This window comes from Theobroma cacao, chromosome 5 (genome assembly GCF_000208745.1).
Source record: "Theobroma cacao cultivar B97-61/B2 chromosome 5, Criollo_cocoa_genome_V2, whole genome shotgun sequence".
In the NCBI taxonomy this organism is placed as follows: domain Eukaryota; kingdom Viridiplantae; phylum Streptophyta; class Magnoliopsida; order Malvales; family Malvaceae; genus Theobroma; species Theobroma cacao.
In genome coordinates, this window is record NC_030854.1 from 35,777,238 (window position 1) to 35,796,816 (window position 19,579).

The following is a 19,579-nucleotide window of genomic DNA, read 5'->3' on the forward strand; positions in this document are numbered from 1 at the left end:
TCGCACTGGATTGCCTCGAGATTGCTTTTAAGCCTTTCGACTTCTTTATCGACGCCCGTCACCAGTCTCCACTCTTCCCGTGCATTTTCAATTGCTATGGCGGCCAGCTCCAGTAAGATCGCGGAAACAATAGCTTCGGCCATAGGATACTTGAAAGTAGAGAAACCAGAAGCGATGAAGTCAACTCTAAAAACTCAGTGGGTAATTTGGAAAGGAGAGGAACAAGTAGTGGAGAGAAGAGATCCACTGCTTCTATACCCAATTATTATGATATCTTTTTTTTTTCTTTTTCTATAGAACACAATGAAAATAGTGTACCAGAGCCATCAACAATATTTAAAGATGGAAGATTTTCAATTGTTTTTTTCTACCACCTCGGTCATCCGTGGTGGCTCAACATTGTGGTTAGGTGAAGAAAATGTCAAGGAAATCTTCTTTATGGCCTTTCCTGAGAGACATCCTACTTAACCAAGGATTTTACGGTGCCACATGATCTAAAAAAATACATAAGGAACAAACTGAAAAGGGGAAAAACAAGCCTTAAACTTTGAAATGAGGCTAGATTTTGAAGGTTCCTTGAACCAGGGTCATGGCCTCCAATAATTGCTCTAGCATTTTGAATTTGATCAAATAGGGGTGAGACACGCGCCCAGACTGTGTGGTTGAAATGAGTCTGAATTCTAGGATCATTATATTATAAATCAACTGAGCAACAGATGGTTTTGCTATTCCTACCATTCCTACTGTGGTGATGGTAGGAATAGTACTGCAACTCTTTTTTTCACTAGTTACAGACAGCAATGTACTTATTATTTTTTCTTTGACCCCATCTCGACCAATGAACTGTGACACATTCACAAACGAAGTGCTTTCTGACCGATTACTTTGGTTACTTTTACTTTTGACCAATTCAAACGTAAGTCTGTCTCCAGCAATCTTGTCTAGCCTGTCATCGATTTCTCTTATTCTGGTAACAATTTCTTTACCACTAGCAAACGCAAAGAACCAAGGGAAGAGACGTACCATCCACTTTGAAAAATCTGGTTCCAAATGGAGTGCAGTTTTCCAGTCGTCTAATACGTCTTCCATGTCATAAGAAACTTCTTTGAACCTATGTAACCAATGTTTGACAGGTAGGTCCATGAATTGTTTTTCCTCTGCATAATCAAGCTTGCACTGGATTGCCTTCAGATTACCTTCAAGCCTTTCGACTTCTTTCCCAACACCCATAACCGTTCCCCACTCGTTCCGTGCAACTTCAATTATTCCTGAGTTCATCAGCAGCTTCAAGATCACGGTAACAAAAGCTTCGGCCATAGGTAACTTGAAAGTAGAGAAAAAATAATTGATGAAGTCAACTCTGAAAAGCTACAGTGTAATTTGAACAAGAGAGCAACAAGTCTTATGTGAACAACTCTGAAAAGAAATGATCCATTCTTCACTACTTATGTGGAGTTAATTAGTAACCCTTGGGATTCTTTCTAGGAAAAAGATATCATCATTCTCTTCTTGGAACTCTGGAATGTAAAACACCTGCTGCAATTAATTTAGCAGCTCTTCATTTTAATGTTGAAGCTGCACATTGCTGGGGTCCCCAATTTTGCCTTTGAAACTGGAAGGTCTTTCTGGAGAAACGTCTTAATTAATAAATGATCATTTTAGTACCTAAGTACCACAAAGAGAAATAAACAAGCCTTAAACAGAGAGTTAACTCATTCATTCTATTTTCTCCAAATCACCCTGAATTTTTTTTTCAACATTTTTATTGGATTTATGAAGGGAAAGCCGGTTTGAAGGGAAAACTGAAAATGATGACAACCATGCATCAATAACGCCATGACATCTAGAATTCTACACAATCTCAAACTTAAACTCCTAGTACCTTCTTCCCAATCTTGCATGCAGCATAAGCATCCGTTGTTACACATCCAATCTAGTCTTTATCTGAGATCTTTTGCCATCCTATCAACTGGAACCCTGCTAGAAGACCTGGTCTTAAACTGCACTAAGAGATTACTGTCCCATCTAATACAAGGATTTACCAGGACATAACGACTAAAAAATTACAACAATTGTACGTTAGACTGCTAAAGAAATTAAAAATCTCACAAAACTATTATAGATGAGACTAATTTTTATTAGTCAATCTACCTTATTGTTATCGCATTCTATTTAAATTTAATTGACCTTAACAAGTGTTTATAGGCACCTTAACTGAATTTTATATATAAAACTCCATTTTTAATTGAATGAGCTAAAACAACAAGACTTAAATAATTATATTTACACATCCGATGATTCGACATAATGATTAGTATATACTTCCTCTTACTTGAAATATTAAGTTAGAATATTTTTTTCTTCGATATCAAAATAATTAATTATACATAAATCGAAATTGGTTATGTTTCTAGACTGTTAATTATGTCACGTTTGAGTATTTAGAGAGCAAAATGATACAATTGACTTGGGAATTGGGATTATTATTATTATTAACTTATTATTAGCTAGAAAATGGAGGTTGACATCAGAGTACTGCCTAATCCCCAAAAAGAAAACTTATATTTCTGTTTCATACGAGTAATTGTATACAATCTTAGAACTTGTAGTTTTCAACCCTGGAAAGTTTCAGGAACAAAGAAATTCTTTGCAGTAATGTAAACAGTTGCTTCAGCAGTTAATTTAACTGAGAAATTTCCAATTCTAAATTCCAGACAAGAAATGAAAATGAGCATATTACATAACTTCGTATGTAAACAGATGAATCATCTATCAGGTTTGGACAAATTATCCATCAGCCATGAATTGATGTTTAAGAGACTAATGGGTAGTGACATATGTATGATCTAACCATATCTCAGACTCAATCTCCCAAGCTTCTTCCCAATCTTGGATGCAGCATGGGCATCAGTTGATGCACATTCAATCAGCTTTTGGGGGACATCTCCTGTCTTGGAATTATCAATCCGTATCATGCTGGGGGGCCTTGCCTTAAATGGCACCAAAAGAAGTTGATGTGCCAAGCTTCTCACACCAAATGCACGAAGGCGAGGCTGATGGAGTACATCAGCTGCTAATTCACTTAGATCAACTACATTTCTAATTTCGAGCCTGTGTTTCTCCCACAGCTTTTTGACATCTCCCTGTAAATGTACACCAGCAACAATTATGTCCTTGTGAGAGAGGAACTGCCCGGGTTTTGAAATAAAGTTGGGGCGGCCAGTGCCTAGCGTTATCAGAAGACAGCCAAACTGATTGCACAATGTGAGTAAACTATCATTGCTATGTTGAGAAAGCCATTCTATGTCAAACCCAAGAACCATGTTCCCATTTTCACACATTTTCTGTAGTAAGATGTCAAGGCAATGGCCTCTCCTCTCTCTTTCAGTAATCAATTCAGTCACTGCAAAGGTACCATCCAACATCAGAACCTCAGATCCCCTTAACGTTCTTATAATAAAATGCGAACTGATAGAGGAAGAGAATTTTGGATTTGCACTGAGGCAGGACTATTTAATTTTCCAGAGAAACTGAAGAAATGATCCATTTCTTTCACTATTTATATGGGGTTAGTAACCTTTGGGATTCTTTCTAGGAACAAAATAGCAGCATCCTCTTCTTGGAACTCTGGAATTTAAAACACCCGCAGCAATTAATTAAGCAGCTCTTTAGTTTAATGTTGGAGGTGTACATTGCTTTGGGACCCCAATTTTTTCTCTGGAACTGGAAGGTCTTTCTTGAGAAACGTCCTAATTAATGAATGATTTTTTGGTGCTGCATAATCTAAAAAACACAAAAAAAAAAAAACCCAAAACAGAAAAGGGGAAAAACAAAAGCCTTAAACAGAGAAGCCTGGTCAAATTAGATCTGTAACACTATCAACCAAAACGCAACAGAATTAATGCATTCATTCAATTTTCTCTAAATCACCTTGAATTTTTTTTTCAACATTTTTATTGGCTTTTTAAAAGAAACTGGGTTGATGGGAAAGCTGGTTTGAAGGGAAAATTGAAAATGATGACTAGCTCAATTAATAAGCATTGGGCACAGAAGCCATATCTATCAGACAACCATGCATCCTTAGTGCCATTAACTCTAGAATTCTATACAAATCTCAAACTTAAACTCCTAGTAACTTCTTCCCAATCTTGCATGCAGTATAAGCATCAGTTGTAGTTTTGCTCAAAGAACAAGTGACTCGAAAATCATAATCAAAATGTAGTTTAAGGAAAAGAAAATGCAAATTAAATATGCTTATAAAAAGAAATTTTGCCCTTGACAAAATGACTAAATATCTTTACCTCTGACAAAATTAATAACAAGATTTTCTGCTTTTGTTTTATGAATGCAACATTGTGCTAAAATAAGATTGAGTTATAACAGTAGGGAGCATGATTTTATTGAGTTGGGTATATATTCTCAACATGAAAGGGCCAATAATAGTACTCAAAATTCATGTTAGTAACTCCAGAGTAATCATTATGTAAGAGATTTTGGGATCATCTTCCAATATACAAATTGCAAATGTTAATGCACCTTTTGCATTAACTAGAAATCTCAAATCTGATTCCAAACAGAAAGTGGAAATGAAGTTTATGATGAAAAAGAAGGACCAAAATTCTCTCAGATAATCACCCTTTAACCCCAAATTTTCACAATAGAAAAGGTTATTTAAAATCTATATTCTCTTAATTACATGGTACTTTTTCTAACTTCTTCACAATCTTGTGTGCAGCATAAGCATTACAGGATCAATATATCTGCTCCTCCAATGAGACCCTGTTGCCAACAAAATTAGACCATGACATGCCAGGGGACCTCAGCTTAAATGGCCCCTCAGACCTTCATATGCCAAGCCTCTGCCCTTGCATGCGCCAAGGTGAGCTTGATGTCACCCTAAGCCTTTCATGCTCTTTATTTATTTTCCAACTAAATAAAGTAAAGAAAAGAAAGAAGGAGCGAGAGGTCGAAGGATGCGGTTTTCACAAATAAAGCAAGGAAGAGGATCAAGTAAATTAAGAAAACAAGGGCTACCCCACCAATTTCTTTTGCAGAGAAAGCAGGCAAGCATCAACTCCACTGCCCAATAGCCTTCTCCCAACTTTGTATGTAGCATAAGCATCAGTAGCTGCAGGCTCAACCAGCTCAAGACTAGGAAAACTGTCAGACCTAATCGTCCAAATGTCAATCATAAAAGCATATAAATGAAATTTTCATGTAAAAGAAGAAAATACAAGAATTGCTTTCTAATTTTCTTATTTGACCAAATAAAAAAAAAGTAAAGAAAAATATTTCCTCTCAAAGCCCAATTACTCGGCCTAATATTTTTAAAATATTAGGATTTAGTAAGAACATTCAACCAAACATTAATATTTTTAAAATACCATAATATTTAACACACCACAGGCAATGGCATCAGTCTTCCTTCATCTCAAATATTAATGAGTCCAAACAATAAAATTTAATAATTTTTAAATCACATCATGAAGATAAATGAACACATTTTAAAATTTATATAAACCGTTCACAAGTAAATTTAAACAGAAATTAAACATCTTACACAGAAATTTTTTTATATATAAATACAGAATTCAATATCTTTTTTCTTCTTGCCAACAGGAACAGTTCCTTAATTTCTTTCACCACTAAGGTCGCCTCTGTGTTGACATCCCTACAAAAGATTTGGGCTAACTATCATGAAATGGAGTTATGCAATACTAGTAAACTTAAATTCATGGAGGACACCATAAAAGCAAGACCTTTAAATGTACCTGTTTTCTTACTTCCTTCAACAAGTAGTCTCCTCACTACTTCCTGCAAAAGTTGGCAAGTCAACAGCATATCAATACAAATAAACGTAAAATATTTTTGGTGCTTTGAAGAAACTGTTAAGTAAGGACATATTTGAGAGATTTTGCTGAAAGTGTTTGTTCTGGAGCTCATCATATTGGAAAATCCTAGCTAGAAACTTTTATACTAGTGCCGAGCAAAATCTTTATTTTTTTTTCTCAAATTTTTGATAATCTATATTATATATAAATGCTTTCCTCACCCGAGATTACAGTTTTTAAACAGCAGAGCTGCCCTGAGTGCTTGGGCATGAGCTAAAATGGTCCTTTTTATCCGATCCTGCTCGTAGTCAACGATTTCTACAGACAAGTTGGATGGTGGGTTTAAGGCTTGAACTACCTCCTCTTTCTTTACATCCGGAGAGATCCTTACATGCATTTGCTTGAGATGTATCTTGTTGTGAAGCTTGGCTCTCTTAGCCTCATCCCCATCTATTGCATCTCCTACCAGGTCAACATTAATATTTCCAGCAAGGAGGTCCAAGTGTTGTAGATCTCCAATGCTGAGTTCTTCAGCATCATTACGATCTGCTCTCACTATGATTCTATCTAATCTCATGAGAGAAGTTAATTTACCGATCCCTTTTGGGTAGTAAGTCAGACCATCACAGAACCGATCAATAGAAAGATACCTCAAGTTAATCAAATTCCCGATTCCAACGGGAAGTTTCTTAAGACGAGGGCAGCACCGAATAATCAAGGATTGTAAGTTACGCAATTCACACACTGCTTCAGGTAAATATTCTATATCATAGCAATCAATCAAGCTAAGGTACCTCAAGTGAATCAACTTTCCTATTTCACAGCAAATTCCTTTCGCGCCTAGATAAAGCAAGTCAAGCTCCAATAATCTCAGACGCTTGGATTCACTGAACAAGTTCTGCAAGGCTTCATTAGTTACACCATTAATGTCTCGAGAAACTGCTACTAGGCTTCGCAATTTTTCAGTGCCGTTAACGGACATAGGAAAACCTTTCCCGCCTTCAACCAACCTCAAATGACGAGGTTTTTTGGATGATAAGTCCAACGTCAAATCTACATCCTCCTCTACAGCAAACTCGTATTTTGTCAAAAATTGGACAAAGTCGTGTATCATGTCATGCATCTTACAGGATCGAATGCTGCCGTCAACATCTTCTTCAAACTCTTGGTAAAAAGAACGAGCTGCTAAGCATGTAAAGTAATCGTCACCTTGCAATTCTCTCCCAAAATTGTCATCAGAGTTCAAATAACCTTGTGCCATCCAATGCTGGATCAGTTCATCTTTACGAAATTCATAGTCCTTGGGAAAGAATGCACAGTACAATAAGCATCGTCTTATCGTTGAGGGCAAATCATAATAACTCAATAGTAAAGGTGAAAAGATATCTTGTGCAAACTTTGATTTCCATATCTCACTATTCAAAATATTTTGCCACTCTTCTCTTCGTACTTTATCTCGCAGGAGACATCCTAAAGTTTTTGCAGCAAGCGGCAAACCTTTACACTTTTTTGCAATTTTCCTTCCAATATCCTCAAAATATTTACGCCTATCCCTGCTTCCTTCGGTAAATGCTATTTGAGCAATCATCGACCAACAAATCTCCTCAGATAATTGTTCTAGACGAAAGACATGAGACACGTCCATTTGCCTTGCAACTGATTCCTTTCGAGTAGTTGCTAAAATCCAACTTCCCGACATGCCATACTGAAAAGTAGCTTTAAACGGCTCCCAATCTTGATCACGATCCGTCCACACATCATCTAAAACAAGAAAGAATTTCTTTTCTTTAATCCTTTCACGAATGTCATTTAAAAGAATTTCCAGTGAAACTGGATTTTGAAGGTTCGTTGAACCAGGGTGGAGGCCTCCAAGAATTGCTCTAGCAATTTGTGTTTGATCAAAGGGGTCTGAGACACACACCCAAATTTTGTTTTCAAAATGAGTCTTAATTCTATGATCATTATAAATTAATTGGGCAAGAGCTGTTTTTCCCATTCCTCCCATCCCTACTATGGTGATGGTAGGAATATTCTTGCAACTCCCTTCTTCACTAGTTCCAAAGAGCAATGTACTTATTATGTCTTCTTTGACCCCATCTCGACCAACTATCTGTGACACATCTACAAAAGAAGTGCTTTCTGACCGCTTAGGTTGCTTAATTTCACTTTTTACCAATTCAGTCCTAACTCTGTCTTTAGCAATCTCGTCTACCTCTTCATTGATTTCTTTTATTCTGGTAGCGATGTCATGACGCCTAGCAATTTGTGAGCCAAAGGAAAAGCAGGAAACGAAGGCACATACCTTCCTCTTTGGAACAGAAGAGGTTTCAACTCCATCTGTTTGCAACTTGTCGAGTGCAATCTTCCAGTCGTCCAATACGTCTTCCATGTCATAAGAAACTTGTTTGAACCTATCTAACCAATGTTGGACACGTTTGTTGATGAATTGTTTTTCCTCCGCATCTTCAAGCTCGCACTGGATTGCCTTGAGATTGTTTTCGAGCCTTTCGACTTCTTTCTCGACACCCGTCACCAGACTCCACTCTTCCCGTGCATTCTCAGTTGCTATTGCGGCCAGCTGTGGCAAGATCGCGGAAACAATAGCTTCGGCCATAGGATGCTTGAAGGTAGAGAAACCAGAATTGATGAAGTTTTAACTCTAAAAAGTCTCAGCAACTTTTTAGTAGTGGAGGTCTACTGTTTATTTTATCCAATTATTATGATACATATAATTTATTATTCTTTTTTAAAAAACACACACTGAAAAAATATACTCATCATTTACCTTTTATCCATATTCACTCTAAGTTTTTAATTTCTCTATTTTTTCTTAACTAATTTTCTTTTTATTTCATGAGCCATCAACAATAAACTTGCATTGAAAATAATGAAAAGATTCACTATTTTGTAATAAGCGATAAGGTTAAAATTGGTTTGAGACTTTGGAAGACTGAAAAGAGCAAAAGTGAGGGAGAAGAAATTTATTTAATTAAGACGCAGATCTAGAGACATGGCGTAAATATTAGTTTTGAGTGTACTACGTTTTTTCCACCAGCCACGTCACCAGTTTCCATGTCATGTTGTAGATATTATTATATAAATGAGTTGTGTGAATTGTGAATGCTAACCAGCTACCACCTCGGTCACTGTTGTGGTCCAACTCCAATCGACCACATTGTTATTTAAAATAACCAACCACCATATTTGGGCACCATAAGGATGGCCAAGAAACGCCATTCTCATTCCCTTAACGCATATTGTACCCTGCATGTAGCCTTTACACTCAGCATACCCCTTCTACCCGTGACACCTACAGAACTAAACCAAGGAAACTAAAATAACCAGCATCTTGCCAGGCCACAAAAAGACATACATCTAGCCCAGACATGCTGTACCAATAACTTGCATCATATGGCTCCGAGTCAGAGATACATATAGGCAGGGACTAAAACCATTAGCCACTAACCTTGGATTTTAACTCCAGCATCAGAACACCAGGAGCATATCCTGCTCTCTTTGAATCCCAGCTTTTGCAATGGAGTCTGTCAGTCCATTTGCTTCTATGGGAGAGTGGGTAATGCTCCAATCTGATATGCAGTATAACGTTCTCTTTTCTTTTTCAGTTTGAGTATCCTATTAAAACACAAGTACTATAATATATAATATATATATATTATAATATATATGATATATATATATATATATATATATATATAATGAAAATTAAAATTCTTAAGTTACATGTTGTGAGAATTGAATGTCGGACTATTTTTAAAATTTTAGAAAACTTTAACCTCGATTTATTTTGTAATATGTGATGGTAACTTTAAATCATTTCATATTTAAACCATTCACTTTCTCATAACTTCAAGCTGATTTAGGTTAGATTTTGGACAAGTTGAAAAGTTTTCTTGTCGACGTCCATTTCGAAATTTACTAAATTCAAAATTAATCTATTTATTTATATTTAAAACTATGTTTATATTTTTACTAGAAAAAAAGTAATAACCTAAATACTAAAATATTCACAAGATGTTAATTAAAAGAAAATCACAGGGTGTCACAAAAAGTGTAATTATTATCTAGAGAATGGAAGTTGGCATGAGACTTAAAATCAAACCTTTTATTTCTGTTTCATACGAGTAATATATGATCTTAAAACTTGTCATTTTGAACCCCTGGATTCCAAGTAGAGTTTCAGAAACAGAGAAATTCTTTGCATCGAAAACTAAAACCAACACAAGTCATTACTATGTAAAACTTAAGAACGCAGCATCTTGAATCTGAATATAAACGAAACGTTGTTAAACAATCCGTCTCATCCATTCCTACAAATTGTACTGCAGCAGTTAATTTAACTTGAAATGAAGATGCATCTATATATCAGGTTTGGACGAATCATTCATCAGCCATGAATTAATGCTTAAGAAACTAATGAGTAATGGCATATGATCTAACCATATCTCAGACTCAATCTCCCAATTGCTTCTTCCCAATCTTGTATGCAGCATGGGCATCAGCTGATGCACATTCAATCAGCTTTTGTGGGACATCTGCCCTGGAATAATGACCTGATATCATACTGGAGGGCCTTGCCTTAAATGGCACTCAAAGACGTTGTTGTGCTAAGCTTCTCACACCAAATGCACGAAGGCGAGGCTGATGGAGTACATCAGCTGCTAATTCACTCACATCAACTACATTTCTAATTTCAAGCCTGTACTTCTCCCACAGCTCTTTCACATCTCCCTGTAAATTTACACCAGCAAAAATTATGTCCTTGTGAGTGAGGACAAAATATCAGCATTCTCTTCTTGGAACTCTGGAATTTAAAACACCTGCTGCAGTTGATTTAGCAGCACTGCATTTTAATGTTGGTGAACAGAGCTTGGGACCCCAATTTCATCTTTGGAACTGGAAGGTCTTTCTTGAGAAAAGTCCTAATTTATGAATGATTTTTTGGTGCTACATGATCTTAAACACAGAAAAGAACAAACAGAAAAGGGGAAAAAACACGAGCCTTAAAGAGAGAAGTCTGGTCAAATTAGATTTATCTTTTTTTTTTTTTTTTTTGTTTGAAGGTTAAGTTGGATTCATCATATCGAAGAAGGAAAATCCTTACATTTACAAAAGAGAGGTAGAACTCAGCTGGAAAGAAAGCAGCCGAGTTACTAACCTTAGAGTGGCTTACAAAAAACAGCGATCGGCAGAACCTGTGAAAGAAAACAGGATTCACAAAATCTAACCTATTACCTCAAAATCTCACCATATCTACAAAGGTATAAACGAATTATCTGTTGAAAAGTAGTTTTATTAGCACTAAGCCACTATGTCTTTGAAAGTATCTAATCTCACCATATCTGCAAAGACTTCCAATGGTATTAAAATGCATGGGTGAAGCTGTGCAATTTCACTAGGAAACCAGCAATCAAAAGTTGTCTTAATCAGTTTCCTGTTTCCGTCCCTATATTGAGCTGGACATTAAGATACAAAGCAAGCTCTCTACCCTTTTCCTAATTCCTGAGCAGTACAAAAACAAAATCTCAAAAAGATAATCAACACTACCTACTAACCCACAATCCCAGGCTCTGCATGACTAACTTATCTCCTACAATTCAGTCAAATTTTCTCTTGAAACACTTTGAATTTGGAAGAGTAAAATCAATTCATTAACCTTCTCCATTGTTTGCTTGTACTAACCAAACCAAGAAACTTTAAATTTCATGTAGGCATTGATCTTGCAATTTTCCGTGGACAACAAATAGACTGCAAAACAAGAATTGTGGAATATATAGGGAAAAAGATAAGGAGTATCCATGGGAATTCCTTTATCCCAAAACCGAGCAGCTTGTATATAAAGTACTTCATAAAAGTCCTCAAAAGTAGAGTAGCTATATATAGAGGAAAAAGGATTTCGTAAGAAGATTCAAGCAAACATTAATATTTTTAAAATGCCATAATATTTAACACACCACAGGCAATAGCATCAATCACCCTTCATCTCAAACATTAATGGGTCCAAACAATAAAATTTAATAATTTTTAAATCACACCATAAAGATAAATGAACACACTTCAAAATTTATATAAACCATTCACAAGCAAATCCAAACAGAAATTAAAATCGTGACAGATACACACAGTCTTATAGATTTTGAATAATTACACACAGAATCTTTTATATACATATACATACAGAATTCAATATTTTTTTTCTTCTTGCCATCAAGAACAATTCCTTTCTTTCACCACTAAGGTCCCCTCTGTGTTGACATCCCCACAAAAGATTTGGGCTAACTATCAAGGAATGGAGTTATGAAATACTAGTAAACTTAAATTCATGGAGGACATCATAAAGCGAGACCTTTAAATATACCTGTTTTAATACTTCTTTCAATAACTAGTCTTCTCACTACTTCCTGCAAAAATTGGCACGTCCCCAGCATATCAATACAAATAAACATAAAATTTTTGGTGCTTTGAAAAAAGTGTCAAGCGAGGCCATATGTTTGAGTGTGGAGAAATACGAAGTTCAAAGAGTAGATTTTGCTGAAATCTTTGTTCTGAAGCACATCAATCTGGATTCTAGCTAGAAAACCTTTTACACTAGTGCAAAGCAAAATCTGTTTCTCAACTATTGATTATGGCCCGTTGGATTAATTAAGGGCCAATCTGTGACCATTTTTACCAGAGCCCTTTTCTTCTTTTTCTTATTGAAAGTTGGACTGGTAACAATCTAGAGAGTAAAAAGGATTAGCGCCAATCTGCCTTAAATTAATGTTTAACAGAAATATAAGGATTTCAGTTTCGATAAGAAAAGAAAAACAACCAAAATTGATAATTAAATAATTATTGTAAAAAAAAATAATTAGTTTTACTAGTTTTAGGTATTATTACAAAAATAATAATTAATTTTAATAGCTTTCTAAGTATTATTACAATAATAATTATTTATAATACTATCAACCAAAACTCAACAGAATTAATTCATTCATTCATTCTATTTGCTTTAAATGACCTCGATTTTTTTTTTGTCAACATTTTTATTGGCTTTTGAAAGATGCTGGTATTCTTAACTCAACCAATAAGGAAATTTATTTCTTAAGTTGGCTCAGTTAATTCTTAAAATAACCTGGTGTGGTCGTGGCTTTTGAGTTAGTGGCTTTCATCATTGAGCCATGTCATTCCACTTTAGAAGCGAGGATAAAAAAGAATAAAAGGGTTTGGAAAAATAATGCTTACCAAGCATGCTAACCTAGGCGTAAACCAATTCACATACCCAAAAGAACATGTCAGTCACGAAACAGAGGAGCTTGAGGTTCGAGGAACTTACTGTCACTTGTTCCTGCCCACAAGGCGTCATGGAAGTCTCATATCAGGTTAAATTTCAAGATCCTAATTTAAAGCTACCAACACTTGTTTCAATCCAATTCTGTCTTTTCTTAGACAAGGTTGGTATAATATAAAAAGGATGAATCTTTGGGATAATTTTAGTGAATATATTAGCAATGTAAGGAATCTCAAATTGATTGATCAGTTCAATTGATTTTCGATAGCTTGATTAAGTTAGTTGGATTGGACCTCTCCGTTCCTATACATTCCCAGTTGTTCCAATGCATATTACAAATTGTTAATGTAATTTTTCTTTAACTTTAAGAAAACAAATCAAACTCCAAACTGAAAACAATGACAAGCTTTTTCGATAAGCATTGGATCACATGGGATAGAAACAGAAGCCATCTCTATCAGATAACCATGCATCCTTAATGCCACGAACTCTAGAATTCTACGCAAATCTCTAACTTAAAACTCCCATAGCATGCTTGGTTGGAAATATAATAGTCATTCCGAAGAATAACTATTATGTAGATTAGTTCATGAGAATAGAATAGGATAAAAATTGTTATTATTACTTATTTTATTGTTTGGTTGGCAGGAATAATTTTAAGAATAGTTAAGGAATAATGGATAAATGATAAAATACTCTTTATTAAAATTTAAAAATTTTGTTATTAAAAAACAAAAATACTATGATCAGAAAAAAATACTATATATTAAAATTAAAAAATTATTTTGTTAAAAGATAAAAATATTCTAAGCAATAAAATCAAAATAGCTTTTACTATAATTAAATAATATTTTCACCAAAATACAAATATATTTTTATTATAATTTAATAATATTTTGTATTAAAAGATAATTGAACCTTTTGTTATAATTAAATAATATTTAATATTAAAAGATAAAATATATTCTTCATTAAATTTAAATAATAGTAAATAATATTCTTTATTACATTTATTATATTCGAATAATAATATTAAATAATATGCTTTATAATATTTATTATAGTTAAATAATATTTAAATAGTTTTATTTCTTTTTTTTTGAAAATGAAGTAAAAAATTTTGTGCCTTTTGTGCTTTAGAGAGAAAAGGAGTAAGGAATAAAGAGAAAAAAATAGGTTTAGTATTTTTTTATAAGATTATTTTTTAAATTGTAAAAAAATATATTTGTCTAATCAATTTTTTTTTATTCCTAACAATTTGGAATAGTCATTATCAAAAAGGGCCTTGGTAATGGCTATTTAGGCTTCTCTTAAAATAATTATTTCGAAAAATAGCTATACCATTGAATCAAATATAGTTTTATCTCAAAAATGAGAATAGGGAAAGAATGGCTATTCCATTCCTCCAACCAAGCATGCCGCTAGTAACTTCTTCCCAATCTTGTATGCACCATAAGCATCATTTGTTACACATACAAGCTGGTCTTCCATGAGATCTTTTTCCATCCTATCAACTCCAACCATGCTTGAAGACCTTGTCTTATATTGCGCCAAGAGAAACTCAGATGCCAGTATTCTCACACCAACTGCACGTAGACGTGGTTGGTGAAATACATCAGCTGCCAATTCACTAAGATCCACAGCATTTCTAATTTCTAGCCCGAATCTTATACAACATGAACTTGCAGATTCAATCTGCTCATGCTGTGAGACCTGTTGCCAACCAAAACAGAGCAAGATAAGCCAGGGGACCTTGGCTTAAATGCGCCCTCAGAACTTCATATGCTAATTAGCCCCTGCCCTCAAATGAGCCAAAGTGAGCCTTCTAAAAATCTCAAGTGCATTGGCTGCCAATTTGCATGGATCCACTACATTGTTTGTTTGTACTAAACCAAACCAAGAAACTCTAAATTTCATATAGGCATTGATCTTGCAATTTTCTGTGAACAACAATAGACTGCAAAACAAGAATTGTGGAATATATAGGGAAAAAGATACGGAGTATCCAAGAGAATTCCTTTATCCCAAAACCCAGCAGCTTGTATATAATGTACTTCATAAAAGGCCTCAAAAGTAGAGTAGCTAGAGAGGAAAAAGAAATGGTAAGATGATTCAAGCAAAGCATATCTAATGGAATTAATATTTGCAAAGTATCATAACATCTAGAACCCTCCCAGGCAATAGCATCAGTCACCCTTCATCTCAAACATAGATGGGTCCGAACAATAAAATATAGTAGCCTTTAAATCACACAATAAACAAAAGTGAACACCTTCGAAATATATAAACCATTCACAAAGAAATCTAAACAGAAGCTAACAATAGCAGCAGACACACAAAGTCCTACAATTTTTTTTTTTACACATATTTTAAGTACAAAATACCTAGAATTCAACATTTTGTTTTCTTGCTGCCATCAAGAACAGTTGCTTAATTTCTTTTATCACGAAGCTAGTCCCTTGAGAACCCTGCAAAAGATTCGGACTAACTATCATGGAATGGAGTTATAAAATACTAGTAAACTTAAATTCATGGAGGACATGATAAAAGCAAGACCCTTAAATGTACCTCTCTAATTCTTCGGATAACATGTCGTGAAATTTAATCTGCAAAATGGGGCATGTTTAAGTGTTAAAAATAAAATAAAATTTTTAGTACTTTGAAGAAAGTGTTAAGTGAGGACATGTTTGAGTGTGGAGAAATATAACGTTTAAAGTGTCCATTCTGCTGAAATTCTTTGTTCTGGAGCTCATCATATTGGATTCGAGCTAGAAAAACTTTTTATACTATGGCAAAGCAAAATCTTTATTTTTTTTTTCTCAAATTTGTTAATCTATATTATAAGAGAAGAAAATGCTTTTCTCACCAACTTGCTACCAAGAACTTACCATATATGCATTTTGCATAATGTGATTAGCAAAACGTACAATAAGTATTGGATGAAATTCTACAAAATTGAAAATGATGACTAGCTCTTTTAATAAGCATTGATACAGAAGCCATATCTATCAGACAACCATGCATCCTTAATGCCATTAACTCTAGAATTCTATACAAATCTCAAACTTAAAATTCCTAGTAACTTCTTCCCAATCTTGCATGCAGTATAAGCATCAGTTGTAGTTTTGCTCAAAGAACAAGTGACTCCAAAATCATAATCAAAATGTAGTTTAAGGAAAAAGAAAATGCAAATTAAATATGCTTATAAAAAGAAATTTTGCCCTTGACAAAATGACTAAATATCTTTACCTCTGACAAAATTGATAACAAGATTTTCTGCATTTGTTTTATGAATGCAACATCGTGCTAAAATAAGATCGAGTTATAACAGTAGGGGGCATGATTTTATTGAGTTGGGTATATATTCTCAACATGAAAGGGCCAATAATAGTACTCAAAATTCATGTTAGTAACTCCAGAGTAATCATTATGTAAGAGATTTTGGGATCATCTTACAATATACAAATTGCAAATGTTAATGCACCTTTTGCATTAACTAGAAATCTCAAATCTGATTCCAAACAGAAAGAGGAAATGAAGTTTATGATGAAAAAGAAGGACCAAAATTCTCTCAGATAATCACCCTTTAACCCCAAATTTTCACAATAGAAAAGATTATTTAAAATCTATATTCTCTTAATTACATGGTACTTTTTCTAACTTCTTCACAATCTTGTGTGCAGCATAAGCATTACAGGATCAATATATCCGCTCCTCCAGTGAGACCCTGTTGCCAACAAAATTAGACCATGACATGCCAGGGGACCTCAGCTTAAGTGGCCCCTCAGACCTTCATATGCCAAGCCTCTGCCCTTACATGCGCCAAGGCGAGCTTGATGTCACACTAAGCCTTGCATGCTCTTTATTTATTTTCCAACTAAATAAAGTAAAGAAAAGAAAGAACGAGCGAGAGGTAGGAGGTTGCGGTTTTCACAAATAAAGCAAGGAAGAGATCAAGTAAATCAAGAAAACAAGGGCTACCCCACCAATTCCTTTTGCAGAGAAAGCAGGCAAGCATCAACTCCACTGCCCAATAGCCTTCTCCCAACTTTGTATGTAGCATAAGCATCAGTAGCTGCAGGCTCAACCAGCTCAAGACTAGGAAAACTGTCAGACCTAATCGTCCAAATGTCAATCATAAAAGCATATAAATGAAATTTTCATGTAAAAGAAGAAAATACAAGATTTGCTTACTAATTTTCTTATTTGACCAAATAAAAAAAAGTAAAGAAAAATATTTGCTCTCAAAGCCCAATTACTTGGCCTAATATTTTCCCAAATAGGCCTTACACAAAGGCTGGTGCAAGGGGAGGTTGGCCACACAACCCAATCCCTCCCTCAAGTTCAGCTTCACATTACCTCAGGGACCATATCCACAAAGCTTAGCTTAGTCCAAAACTCATCCAGGCCGAGCCTACTTAATAAACTATATCCTTCACGGTATCTTCCCCCTCATGATGAAATGATTGGGAGAAGTGGCGATGTGGGGGCATAAACCAAGAAACTCTAAATTTCATATAGGCAATGATCTTGCAATTTCTGTGAACAACAAATAGACTGCAAAACAAGAATTGTGGAATATATAGGGAAAAAGATGAGGAGTATCCATGGGAATTCTCTTATCCCAAGACCCAGCAGCTTGTACTTCATAAAAGGCCTCAAAAGTAGAGTAGCTAGAGAGGAAAAAGGATTTAGTAAGAACATTCAACCAAACATTAATATTTTTAAAATACCATAATATTTAACACACCACAGGCAATGGCATCAATCTTCCTTCATCTCAAATATTAATGAGTCCAAACAATAAAATTTAATAATTTTAAAATCACATCATGAAGAAAAATGAATACACTTCGAAATTTATATAAAACGTTCATAAGTAAATTCAAATAGAAATTAAACATCTTACACAGAAATATTTTTATATATACATACAGAATTCAATATCTTTTTTCTTCTTGCCATCAGGAACAGTTCCTTAATTTCTTTCACCACTAAGGTCATCTCTGTGTTGACATCCCTACAAAAGATTTGGGCTTACTATCATGAAATGGAGTTATGAAATACTAGTAAACTTAAATTCATGGAGGACACCATAAAAGCAAGACCTTTAAATGTACCTGTTTTCTTACTTCCTTCAACAACTAGTCTCCTCACTACTTCCTGCAAAAGTTGGCAAGTCAACAGCATATCAATACAAATAAACATAATTTTTTTTTTTTGTGCTTTGAAGAAAGTGTTAAGTAAGGACATATTTGAGAGATTTTGCTCAAAGTGTTCGTTCTGGAGCTCATCATATTGTAGACACTAAAATTATAAACACAAAAATGAATCAAAAATATATATATACATATAATAAAAATAATTTTAAAAAAAAATGAAAAATGAAAAAAGAAGGGAGAGAGGTACGACTGGCAGGGTGCGGCGCCTCCCTCACCCTGCCAGACGCGAAAAATTTGTGTCTGGCAGGGTAGTGGAGCGTGCCCCTAATGCCCAAGGACAAGGCAGTGGAGCATGCCCCCTCCAGAGCCCAGGAATCGGGTATAAAGGGGAGGGGGCACTGTAGCATCCGGGAGGAGGATCTTGGCAACAAATGAAAACCAAAAAAACAAACAACAAAAAAACCTTAGACTCTAGCAGCCAAAAACCACAATCCACCATCAAAAGAAATATACTAGAAAGAATCAGAAAAATAAAAAAGGAATAGAAAAATCACAATGAGATAAAGCAGGCGGCTGTGTCTCTTTTTGGGAATTTTTTTTTTTTTTTGGGTTTGTTTTTTTAGAGAGATTTAGGGGAATTTCATGCTACTGTTTGGAGAAATCTTGGGCTTTTGGGTGAGAGAGGAGAAGGAGGAAGCCAGCGCCGGTAGGAGATAGAGGCGTCGGCAGTAGAGAGAGAGTGAGAGTTAAGGTTCTTTTTTGGGTCCGATTTTATTGCCGCCGGTCAAAGTAAGAAAGCTTTGGGCTTTTACACCGCCGGTAGGCCGAAGTTTGGTTGGAGCCGACGAAAAAGGGGGAGAGCCCGATCTGGGTAGTCGACGAGAAGAAAGAGGAGATAGAGAGAGAGAGGCGGAGCCGCGGCACCAGATCTAGTAACGGTGCAGTGCTAGCGATAGTGAAGATCGGGTGAGAGGGCGGAAAGGAGAGGAATGGTAAGTGAAGAGAGGGAGATCTTGGGTAAGAGAGAGCAAAAAAAAAAAGAAGTTTAGAGAGATTGAGTAGCCGGCCATTAGAGAGAGAAAATAGAGGAAAAGTGAAGAAGAAGGGAGGTTCCAAAGGTTAAAAATGGCACCGTTTTGACTTACCCAAAACCCCCTTTCGACTACAAAGCGACATCGTCTCGGTGTTGGAGGGAGTGGCTGTTCCTAGCAAGGTAAATTCTTCATTTTTTATTATTATTATAGATATATTGCCCTGATTTTGTGGTGCTAAGTTTGACTTAAAATTTATATAAAAAA

The 19,579-nt window shown here is 35.1% G+C and overlaps 1 protein-coding gene across 1 annotated transcript; it reads right to left on the reverse strand.

Annotated features, from left to right (window-relative positions):
• LOC108662035 (putative disease resistance protein RGA3) lies at nucleotides 6,049-8,445 on the reverse strand. The gene has a single exon (XM_018121069.1). The coding sequence runs from the start codon at nucleotides 8,443-8,445 to the stop codon at nucleotides 6,049-6,051; it is 2,397 nt and encodes a 798-aa protein (XP_017976558.1).

What these genes read in the sequence shown, in the direction of transcription:
- LOC108662035 (XM_018121069.1), bottom strand. Translation starts at nt 8,445, where the DNA reads ATGGCCGAAGCTATTGTTTCCGCGATCTTGCCACAGCTGGCCGCAATA.